This window comes from Liolophura sinensis, chromosome 12 (assembly GCF_032854445.1).
Source record: "Liolophura sinensis isolate JHLJ2023 chromosome 12, CUHK_Ljap_v2, whole genome shotgun sequence".
Classification (NCBI taxonomy): domain Eukaryota; kingdom Metazoa; phylum Mollusca; class Polyplacophora; order Chitonida; family Chitonidae; genus Liolophura; species Liolophura sinensis.
Window position 1 is genome coordinate 12,604,651 of NC_088306.1, and position 12,638 is coordinate 12,617,288.

Sequence of the window (12,638 nt, forward strand, 5' to 3'; positions counted from 1 at the left end):
TGTATTAGAATCTGTGTATAAGTTAATGTAACAGGGGTGGTATTTTAAAACGTGACCTGAAGTTTTACATGCGTATAAAGCACTATGACTTGAGAGATATGGTTAATCCCTGATGCTCTGTGTGCATGTTACAGTATAATTACCAAATTCACAACTTCAAGACTTTTGATATGATTGAGCTTAGTTTTGCATTAATGTGTCTCCTACAGGTGAGCTCTTTAAATCAAATTTTATTTATTATTTCAATCGGGGTCTCCGTGGCTCAGTTGGTTAGCTCGCTAGTGCAGCGTAATGACCCAGGAGCCTCTCACCAATGCGGTCGCTGTGAGTTCAATTCCAGCTCATACAGGCTTCTCTCCTGCCGTAAGTGGGAAGGTCTGCCAGCAACCTCCGGGCTCTGATCCGTTTTCTCCCACCATAATCCTGGCGGCCGTCATATTCTTGGGTATGGTGTAAAACACCAATCAAATAAATAAATAAATAAATTATTCCAATCTGACAATGAAACATATGAGCTGTACATTAATGGGGCATTACTGATCTTGAGAGTATGGTCAGATTTTTTTTCACGTAATTAAACAAAGTTTTGAATTATCTGTGACTTCCATATATATATTTATGGATATTATAGACAAAGTGCAAAACTCAGATCTGTAGCTGTACACGCTAAAGAAAAACCATGAGACTGCATGTATTTAGAGTGCTTATGTGTGGTAGATTTCAAGGCGCACGGTCATGACGAAAAAAGTAAACTACTAAACTTCAGAATTTAGCATTGATTTTGTGGCATGATCTCAGACTGGCATTTTGGGTTGTAGTTCTTGTTGGCTGTCGATATTCCAGAATCCCTGTCTACCTTCGGGCTATTAAAGGTGGTAGAATAGAATTACTCGGTGTTCATCCTTAATGGCTCGGCCGTTCACTGAATGCTGGGCTTTTATTGCCCAGATAATATGCTATCCATTCATAGCCCGTCATATCTGGCATTATGCTGTTCTGTATAGAATTGGTGTTAAGTTCTGGATGGGGTTACATTACATACTTGCTGAAGTGACGCTTAAGTTTGCCAGAATTTTTATTGGCTCTTCGCAGAGTGGGAAGCATCACATGTGATCAAAGTTGGTTCGGCCGAGTCGGGGGACTTCATTGATTGAGTCCTCTCATCTCAGAAAAGCCTGTCGGCAATATGGAATAATTCCCCGCTAAAAGTAGATTCCTCATCCTGACAAGACTGGGAGCTGTTCTGATTCAGTGGAAACATCCCGAATTGTCGATAGCTTCTCAATGATGCTTGGAGGAAGAGACAGGCAATAACAATATGCTGTGTCCAATGTTTTCCTACCAAGCCTTGTAATGCTGAGGTGCTTTTTTTTCTGTTTGACACCCACTTCACTTTTTTCTCCCCTTTTTAATGTGGACTGTCTCTTTTTTTTTTTGCCCCATAGCATTAGCCTGTGAAAGTGTTTCGGCAATATCTGAAAAGATTTCATACAGGGAAAGTAACAGAAAGCATGACTAAACCAATACTTTTTCCCCTTTTCACTTTATCAGTACGATCTTTGTCAGATCGTTTTATTAAGACAGGAATGTATCAATGTATATGCACCCATTTGCCAGTGAAGTGGTCAAAAATTGCAGTCAGATAACATTGGCCAGTAAAGTGGTCAAAAATTGCAGTCAGATAACATTGGCCAGTAAAGTGGTCAAAAATTGCAGTCAGATAACATTGGCCAGTAAAGTGGTCAAAAATTGCAGTCAGATAACATTGGCCAGTAAAGTGGTCAAAAATTGCAGTCAGATAACATTGGCCAGTAAAGTGGTCAAAAATTGCAGTCAGATAACATTGGCCAGTAAAGTGGTCAAAAATTGCAGTCAGATAACATTGGCCAGTAAAGTGGTCAAAAATTGCAGCCAGATAACATTGGCCAGTAAAGTGGTCAAAAATTGCAGTCAGATAACATTGGCCAGTAAAGTGGTCAAAAATTGCAGCCAGATAACATTGGTCAGTAAAGTGGTCAAAAATTGCAGTCAGATAACATTGGTCAGTAAAGTGGTCAAAAATTGCAGTCAGATAACATTGGCCACTAAAGTGGTCAAAAATTGCAGCCAGATAACATTGGCCAGTAAAGTGGTCAAAAATTGCAGTCAGATAACATTGGCCAGTAAAGTGGTCAAAAATTGCAGCCAGATAACATTGGCCAGTAAAGTGGTCAAAAATTGCAGTCAGATAACATTGGCCAGTAAAGTGGTCAAAAATTGCAGCCAGATAACATTTGCCAGTAAAGTGGTCAAAAATTGCAGTCAGATAACATTGGCCAGTAAAGTGGTCAAAAATTGCAGTCAGATAACATTGGCCAGTAAAGTGGTCAAAAATTGCAGCCAGATAACATTGGTCAGTAAAGTGGTCAAAAATTGCAGTCAGATAACATTGGCCACTAAAGTGGTCAAAAATTGCAGTCAGATAACATTGGCCAGTAAGTGGTCAAAAATTGCAGTCAGATAACATTGGCCAGTAAAGTGGTCAAAAATTGCAGTCAGATAACATTGGCCAGTAAAGTGGTCAAAAATTGCAGCCAGATAACATTGGTCAGTAAAGTGGTCAAAAATTGCAGCCAGATAACATTGGTCAGTAAAGTGGTCAAAAATTGCAGCCAGATAACATTGGCCAGTAAAGTGGTCAAAAATTGCAGTCAGATGACATTGGCCAGTAAAGTGGTCAAAAATTGCAGTCAGATAACATTGGCCAGTAAAGTGGTCAAAAATTGCAGCCAGATAACATTGGCCAGTAAAGTGGTCAAAAATTGCAGCCAGATAACATTGGCCAGTAAAGTGGTCAAAAATTGCAGGCAGATAACATTGGCCAGTAAAGTGGTCAAATAATTGTAGTTAATTCACACTGGCCAGTATACAAGTGATCACACAGTTGTGGTCAGTTCACACTGGCCAGTAAAGTGATCAAACATTTCTGGTCAGTTCACACTGGCTAGTAAAGTGATCAGACATTTTTGATTAGCTCACATTGGCCAGTAAAAGTGACCAGACGTTTGTAGTTGGTGCACATTGGCCAGTAAAAGCGATTGGACATTTGTGGTCATTTCACATTGGCCAGTATAAAAGTGATCAGACATTTCTGATCAGTTCACATTGGCCAGTAAAGTGATCACACATTTGTGGCCAGTTCACATTGGCCAGTAAATTGATCAGGCATTTGTTGCTAGTTCATTGGCCAGTAAAGTGATCAGACATTTGTTGCTAGTTCATTGGCCAGTAAAGTGATCATACATTTGTTGCTAGTTCATTGGCCAGTAAAGTGATCAGACATTTGTTGCTGGTTCATTGGCCAGTAAAGTGATCATACATTTGTTGCTAGTTCACATTGGCCAGTAAAGTGAACTTCAGTTACTCGTAAAGTGATTAACTAAAGATAAATAATTTAATTGTGTAGCCTAATGAATGAATAAATGAATGAATGCATGCATGAATATGGCATATATGCCACTGTGGCTTTATTGCAGGCCTGTTGTGGAGTTGATAATTGAATCAAACATTATTTCTTCTAATCCAATTTTTTTTTTGAGCATAAAAACATTGTATTTTGATGCAGTACATTAATTTCAGACATTGATAGTTAGACAGTTTTTGAATTTTTCCTGAATTGCCTAATTGCATACATTGAATTGCACCATACCAGTTTGTGATGATAGTAAAATGGTCCAATCATACCAGTTCTGCATTTAGGCTATTAGTCCCTGTAGGTTAGGTGCATGACAACCCCTAATATGCACTGGAGAATTCATTTTGGGACCTGTAATTCATTTGTGCTAGCTAAATGTGCTTAATTTTCCCAGAAATAATTTACAGTAATTTCTCCTGGAAAGGAAGTCTATTTTAATTGCTTACTTTCTCGGAATATCTACACTGTCTTGTCTTGGTATGTACAGCTGTTTATTGATTGAATGATATTCTGATTCATCATTCTTGACAATTCTATCCAAATATTAAGATCTGAAACAATTTGGCTGTTGGGAACTAAATTGACAATATTCTGACAATATCTGGAAGAGACAGGCTTTCGGTTTCTCAATTACTGACAGGAATTCAATGGCAATGCAACTTTACATGCAAAGAGGGAAAATATTTATCTATGATGAACTGGTTTACATGGAAAATTTGAATGACAAGAATTGCTAGGCTATATTCCAAGCGTAAAACTATCCTTTGCGCCTGACAGATGCGCGATATGGCTGGTCCTCTTGTCAGAGATAAGTGTAGTGTAATAGTGCATGCAGTCACGGGTAATTGTGTGGAAGAGAAAGTCGTATCTACATCACTCCCTGTTTAGGAGCATTAATACTGATTGGCTTCCTGATTAGCTATAATATTTATTGAACAACAGATGATGTCAATCTCTGTTCCCAGCCTGAATGAGTACCTTTGGAGAGTTCAATGACAAGTGCCATGTTTTAACTTCTGAAGTGTCAGAAATTACACAGGTTGTATAGCAATAAAAAGTGATAGATGCAGTGACCGTTCTGTGGGGTACACGTACATGAACCTCTGTCATGCATGATTTGCTGTAGGTCTCTTTTCTTCCCGTATTTGAACGACAAGAAAGTTGTCTTAAATGTATTTATGTCGATATTATATGCAAATAAGTTGTGCCATGTCAGGTCATACCAAAGACTTGGTACCGCTAAAACCTGTTTCATACCTCTTCAAATCCCATGAATGCTGTGACTCCTTGGTATGAAACAAGGTTCAGTTGTATCTGGTTATACGACAAACACCGCTACGGCTGTGACGAATCCTTAAGGGAAGCACACAGATTTAGAGGCTGCTCGCCAATGCGATCACTGAGAGTTCAAGTCCAGCTCATGCTGGCTTCTTCTGTGATCGTATGTGGGAAATCATTGTACACACATTATGGTTTAAAGACTCTATTGATATTAAGTATATTTGTTTGATAGTTGTCATTATAATTACAATTTACTTTTAACTAGATATAAAGATATTACATACACTTACAGATTAAAACATTTTATTAAAATAATATTATATATATATTTTTTTTTTTTTTGAACTGAATGATTTGTCTTAGGAGAATGTTTGTCAGTTTACATGTAAGTTAACTGAAATTTATGCATAGAAAATTACATTTGTATTATAAATACTGCATTATTCCATGGCATTATTTTTTTGGGTCAATAAGGACCTTTCTTTTAATAGACAAACATGATTCTGTGCCACATATACATATGGATTACCATTTCCTAGCATCAAATGCCAGCCATATAATTCACGTTATTGTTCAAATGCCTGACAGTTGTCTTGTGTCTATCCATGACCACAAGTCTATTTCGGCGGGCCATCAACCAACGACCTTTGCTTAATGAGAAAACGCGTAAATTTATTAGACTGGTTGGTGCAGTGGAGAAATGATAGCCGTGTTAAACTAAAAACAATTGGCGTTGCGGAGCATGTATCTGTGATCCTGGGTGGAAAAATCGGTGTCGGGTGAAGGATGTGATGTAAGATTAATGGGTCTCTTCCTCACGTTATCTTTCACTGGTCGCTGTGTTGACATTTATCGCGGCCAATCTGCCCAGTTCATTCTGCAGGTTATTCTGTGCTCCTTTCCACGTCCTGTTTACCCTGTTAGCAATCTATTGGTTGTCCTCTTAGAAAACTGGAAGGTTGTAGAAATCGAATAAAAAGCAGGCTGGGAGTATTATATAGGCGAAGGGGTTAAAAATAAAATTCTAGTTTGTGCCTTGCTTTATCTGGCTATCTGCTTTGGGGGCTAGAGCTGACAGTGCCCTGCGGTTGATGAAACCGTCTCTTAGTAAACATGTGGTGGTAATCCCCTGAAAATCTGCCGTAGTTGACAAGCAGCCTACACACCAGTGGCGGAGCCAAGCCGAGAGACGCGCGGCGTGTCAGTCATCGTCGTGACGACCTCTGTAGGGATCTCATCCAATTGTTGTTTAGTACTTCATTGACATTGGACGGCTTTATAGCGTAGAGCAAGACTGTACATACCAAATAAAGGGTCACAGGGGGAAAACACTCGCTGATTTCCCCACCAGTCATTTATCATCCCAGGGCCAAAGAGCGCTAAGCACCTCATAGCGCAGCATAGCGTGGCAGCGCTAGTCTCCCGCCGACGTAGCATCTCTCCGCTTTTATTACCTAACGGCATGGCCCTTTGACAGTACGTGTGAGTGACTGGGTGGTGAACGCAGCATGGTCTGGGTTACTACTGACCAGTAGTGGGATATCTCTACCTGAATGCTATGCTGGACGAGCACTGGGATTTGAACCATGAAAGGTAAGCTTGTAGACTCCATACATATATAGATACATGCAGACATGTAGAGGCTGGCCACTATACATACTGCATCATGCAAACCGGTAGATGTTTTTTCATGTGATTCTCTACTGAGACAGCAGTTATTGACGTTCTCTCGCTGCTATGTAGTATGCTGTAGGCCCTATTGATGGCTGGCCAGCTCTGAAAGCCAGTTTGGCAGCATGCATTGTGCGTAGCACCTAAAGAGAGGTATACATGGGCATGTATGTTCATCATGCCATATGCTGTAGTGCCTTGAGGAAGCCCGCATGAGGCGCAGCATTCTCAGTGTAGCGTGGTCCTCCCAGATCAATTGGGTTAGGATGATCGAAGGAATAAACCAAAGCAAAGCCTCTATTTCGCGCAATGTCCACTTATCGTCTGGCAGTGCAAATAGCCATAGTATTATAAAGTCCTTAGCAGTAAGTTATTGTAATGATCGGTATGGTCCCCCAGCATTTAACAGGAATATGTATGAGGATGAGAAATTAGCTGTGTCCAAGACTACATGCATGACTGCAGCCATCGCCAGTGTTTCTGCCAAGGGTAACATTTACAGAGTTTGCAGTTGTCTGTTTTACTTTTCTCGTAACCTGGATGTTCCTGATATTTTCATGCTGTATGACAAAAATGTTTGACTTACTATTTCTTCATATTTTGCTCCAGTTAGATAACTGAAACTGTTAAAATTATTTATTAGCTTTTTAAAATTATTTCATCATACACATCTGAAACCTGGATAAAATGGGGAGTTAAATTTCATTGTCAGTTTGGATAATTGTTTCCTTGCTATATGATAAACGCATTGATTGTCTGACAGTTTATGCATGACATATTTCCTTCTGACACGTACCCTATTCTTAGGAAATAAACATTGGATATATATAGGGAGGGAAAGTGAGAAGAAAACATGTATGAGACAGCCTGGTTTCAAAATCTGGCTAAATCTATATCAGTCAGTATTTATGGGGAAAAATGATTTTTTTTTTTTGGGATTGTGAAAAATGGATTATGATTTGACTACAGTGTTAATGCTCAAAAAGAGATCAAAAAGAAGAAAACAAAGAAAAAATCAGTAGAAAATAAAATAAAGCTGAGTTGCAGTAGTTTTCAGAAAAAGTGTGTCTGATATTACCTATGTGCAGAATGATAAACATTATATTAAGATAAATTGGTCAGCCTCACAGTTTTGATGTGACAGTTTTCATACTTGTACAATTCGCAGCCTTTTAATTGAGGCAATTAATTTAATTTAATTAATCTCTTCAAGAAGCTATCTGTTGTGAACAAGCAGCTATGTTTAGCCTCTAGATGGACATTGTCTTGTCAGGCAGGGATTGGACCCATTTCCTATCATGTCACCTTGATGGTGACTCTTAACCTTTTGAAGGCCTTTGCCAAGGTTAAGACTCAAAATTTGCAGGTCTGGTCTGGTCTGGTCAGGTCTTCAGATGAGATGGCTGACATTGTGCAGGAGGTATGTCGTGAATATTAAAAGTCATTATATTGACGTAGGAATCTTTGCCAGTTGATATGCTGATGTGATGATTGTGACATACACTGTCTGATATTATAAACTTTGTACATGTACCTGTATGATCTGGTCCAGATTCAAGAAGCTGAGTGGATTAAATGATGAAAAAGGGAGTATTTCAGCCATGTAAATTGTGGTGTAATGTAAAAATATTTTTACTTATTTAAGGTAACTCTATGAATTTGTACAAAACTGTTCTTCCCCAAGGTTTCACAAACAGTATAAACAGAAGTTATGCAGGGACTAAGGACAAAGAGACAGAGCTCACTAAGAGATTGGGAGATGGCCTCAGTCATGAATATCCCTGTTTTATTAGTTTGAACGCTGCACATGTGTGTAAGAGTGTTAAGGGGACCTGCATGGTCTGTAGAGTGAACAACATTTATTCCAAGATCTTCAATCTGTACAATGAGAAAAGCACAATCTCCAAATATATTTGTCATACAAGCATTAATAGCAATGCACTTAATGCATCATAAGCCTTGATGTACCTTAATGGTGGGATTAGAATTTTTCTTCTGAAGGAATAAATGGTGCCACTTTCATTTCAGTAATGATAGAGAATTCCGTTACCCTGCATCCAGCACTGACATGCCATTTTTGAGATACTTAGCCCTGCAAATAGGAACTGAATATGCATATTTTGATGGCAACTTTGGTGGCCTAATGGTTAGAGTGTTCGCCGCCAAGTCAGGAGTCTTCGGTTCAAATCCGGTTAGGGTCGTACCAAAGACTTTAAAGAGGGTACTTTTTACTCCATCTCTTGGTTGCAAGGAATGGTTGGAGCAAGGAAACAGGACTGGTAGGTCCAGTGTCAGTATAATGTGGCTGGTCCAGGTATCATGTTTGGTGTCTTCAGCATGATACTTCCGTGCTGACAGCTCTTTGGTGACATGGACACCCTGCCACAAGAAAACACAGTATACACAGTGTACACGCACCCAAGGACTCCTCATCCTCATATGAGTGAAAACTGTGAGTGGCATGAATTAAGTATGATGTAAAATGCAAGCATACATACATACATATACCCATGTCTTGTTGAACACAGAGCAGCAGTGTGAACATACCGTATTTAGCTTCGTAAGCAGTCTTGATTTTGGCTGAACTCCAGCCCCAAACACTAAAGCTGAAATTGAAGGTATGGACGTCTATGCCAAGGTGACTGGATGGAGCTTTTCATTATTTCCCTATAAATAGCTTATTTGTTTTGATTATATTTTGGATGCTAATTTCGGAAAATACATTGGTTTGCCGGCAAATGTGTGTAACGCACACACAGAAGCGGTATTAGCTATGGTAAAAGTTGCAACATAATGTCATTAAAATCACTTTAACCAGTTAGCTGGAACACAAATGTGGAAAAGACATCATAATTGGCTCAAATAGTTTATATAGTGCTGGCTGACTAATACTATCTGGCTCATGACCAAAGAGGTCACTTGTTCAAATCCACAGCAAGGTTTTTGATTTGACTTCATTTTAGGTTGAAAAAGTCGTGAAAGTCAGTGATTTATAAAATCTGAAACATGCACAAATTTGGAACTGTTTATTGCATATGTGTATGCATTCTTATATTCTAAACAATGTCTAGATTCAAAATGGTGCGAGATGTAGTACAATTTAGTTTATAGATGCAGGACAAAGCAGCAGTATCTGCTTGCATAACCCGTGGGTGTGGGTTCATTCCGTGACTTGCACGTGTAGAGATATGGATTTCCCCGCTCTCACCATAACCAGTGTAGATGATAATAAGCCATTGACAGTGCCTGCATAGCCATTTGCACAGTCTTACAATGTAAGCCATTTACACAATCTTACAATGTTAGCCATTTACACAATCTTACAATGTTAGCCATTTGCACAGTCTTACAATGTAAGCCATTTGCACAATCTTACATCTGTTGATGACCATTTATAGCTTGTCAGGTAACTTGTCAGGTACATGTAGCTTGTCAGGTAACTTGTCAGGTACATGGAGCTTGTCAGGTAACTTGTCAGGTACATGTAGCTTGTCAGGTAACTTGTCAGGTACATGTAGCTTGTCAGGTAACTTGTCAGGTACATGTAGCTTGTCAGGTAACTTGTCAGGTACATGTAGCTTGTCAGGTAACTTGTCAGGTACATGGAGCTTGTCAGGTTACTTGTCAGGTACATGTAGCTTGTCAGGTAACTTGTCAGGCACATGGATCTTGTCAGGTCAGGTTACTTGTCAGGTACATGTTGCTTGTCAGGTAACTTGTCAGGTACATGTTACTTGTCAGGTAACTTGTCAGGTAACTTGTCAGGTAACTTGTCAGCTAAATTGTCAAAGGTTTAATGATTTACCTTAGGCATTTGTTTCCTCTAACCATGAAAGCTGACAGTCATGAAGTGAAAAATTCATGAGTATGACATTAAAAAACAGATCACACACTGGAAGCTGTTTATCTTCAGTACCCCAAGTTGTTGGAACTGAAGATGGAGACATTAAGGAATCCTTCCAGGGTGGCATCAGTTGTCTGACAGAGTGTCACGTGAATGTCACCATCAGTCGTGGATTGGAACAGCCATTTAACATGTATTGACAGTTAACATTATTCTAGCTTTGTGTACTGTAAGGACATTTAAAGGGTCAGACCAAAAAAAAAAAGAAATTGAACAAGTAACTGCCCTTTGAATAAGTTTACATGTACATGTACATGTATATGTAGTTCTTTTTTAGAATTTTTTGGAATGAATTATCTTCTGGTTCGGACATATTTTAGTAAAGGTCATTAAAGATTTACATCTTTTGAATTGAACAAGACAGTTTTAACATGTGAATACTTTCATATGTTAAAACTCATTATATATATATCACTGAAATTTTTAACCCTCAAAATTACGATATGCTAATGAAACCTTGTCAAGGAGAGTACATAGAGGTTCGTTGTTGTGTAATATATTTTTAACCAAAATGTATCTCATCATAGAATAATTTAATGGTACATTTGCACGTGTAAGTATGCCTGATGGCAAACAACAATCAGATAATTACATAACATTGTACGTGTATGTATAAGTACGTGTATCCACCATGCATGTTTGACAGTTAAGTACATTAACTAACACATTGTTTAACACAGGGTGAAGTCACAGAGAAAATGCCTGGTTGGGGTTGAGAGACTGAGGCTGCTGAATTCAGGCTGGCTGTTTAACGGAGATGTCTGCTAGAGCAGGTTAGCCTTTGTGCAAATCATTAAAATGTGCATGTACAAGTATGAATGTACCGCTGTATTTAAACATGCACGTGCATACCTTTGTAACATGTACATGTATACCTTTGTAAGACTTTGTAACATGTACATATATGCCTTTGTAACATGTACATGTATACCTTTGTAACACTTTGTAACATGTACATGTATACCTTTGTAACATGTACATGTATACCTTTGTAACACTTTGTAACATGTACATGTATGCCTTTGTAACCTGTACATGTATACCTTTGTAACCTGTACATGTATACCTTTGTAACATGTACGAATATACCTTTGTAAAATGTACATGAATATCTAATTGTAACGTGTATATGTATACCTGATTGTAAAATGTATTTAAAGGCCCCAGTGGTTCAGCTGATAGAGTGTTCATGTTGGGGTCAGTAGATCCAGGCTCAATCCTAGACCTGGTCACACCAAAGACCTTTAAAGAGGAAGTTTCAGATTCCTTGCTTGACATTCAGCATTAAGGGAATAGTGCAACAACTGGTCAACCAGTATCATTATGATGGCTCGGGTGGGGCACCTTACTTGCCTTTGGTAAATCTTCCTAGTGAAGCAGTACTAGATAAAAGAGGGGGTGGAAATCCGTCCTGCAAAAAGAAGGCACATGACATGCACTCTGTGGACTCCCACATCATTATATGACTGAAAAGTTGTTAAGTACGACCCTAAGCACCTAATTACCCTGTAAAATTAAAACGTACCTTTGCAAAATGTACAAGTAACATGTACATCCAATAAGATGTTTCACCCAAACATAGGGAATATTTGAATGTGAAACAACATTGTGGTTCTTTCCCACAAAATGGTCATGGAGTCGGCATAGCCTATGATTATTTGATGTAACAGCTTAGGTTTTATTCAAATATTTTCACCTGCTCCCTCAATATCTTTGATATTGCTCTGGAGTCCTTGTTTACACCATTGTATCTATATTTTATAGTACACGAATGTCAGTTTGGTTCATTGATTAGGGGAATTGCTTAATTGCAATGATTCGATGAAAAAAGTGTGAAGGTCTGAATTGGTATTAAATACATGATCATGTAGGTTTCAAATAGGTAGGGGCTTCTGTGGGCGAAGGGGTTGGCATGCCAGTGTGGCACAATGGCCTATGAGCCTCTCATCAATGCAGTCGCTGTGAGTTCAAGTCAAGCAAGTGGGAAAGTCTGGCAGCACGTGGGAAGGTTTGCCAGCACCTGGGAAGGTCTGTCAGCACCTGGGAAGGTTTGCCAGCACCTGGGAAATTCTGTCAGCACACTGTGGATGGCTGTGGGCTTTCTCCTGGCTCTGCCCAGTTTCCTCCCACCATAATGCTGACTGTTGTCGTACAATGGAAATATTCTTGAATATGATGGTAAAAACCAATCAGATAAATAAATCAACCAAACGGGACATTTTTGGAGAGACAAGTGGCATTTGCCAATAATATGTAAGGATCCACCCCCCTCCCCGTCTCCCTCGCCTTCCCCTTCCCCCTCCCTACACTGAAGATTGTGGATGACCA

At 39.1% G+C, this 12,638-nt stretch overlaps 1 protein-coding gene across 1 annotated transcript in view; it reads left to right on the forward strand.

The window, feature by feature from the left end:
- Positions 1-1,594: 1,594 nt before the first annotated feature.
- Positions 1,595-12,638, forward strand: part of LOC135479707 (peripheral plasma membrane protein CASK-like) — a 154,955-nt gene continuing 143,911 nt past the window's right edge. The window contains exon 1 of the mRNA XM_064759610.1: positions 1,595-2,474. Coding sequence (XP_064615680.1) covers positions 1,595-2,474 — 880 coding nt within the window. The remainder of the gene's footprint in view (positions 2,475-12,638) is intronic.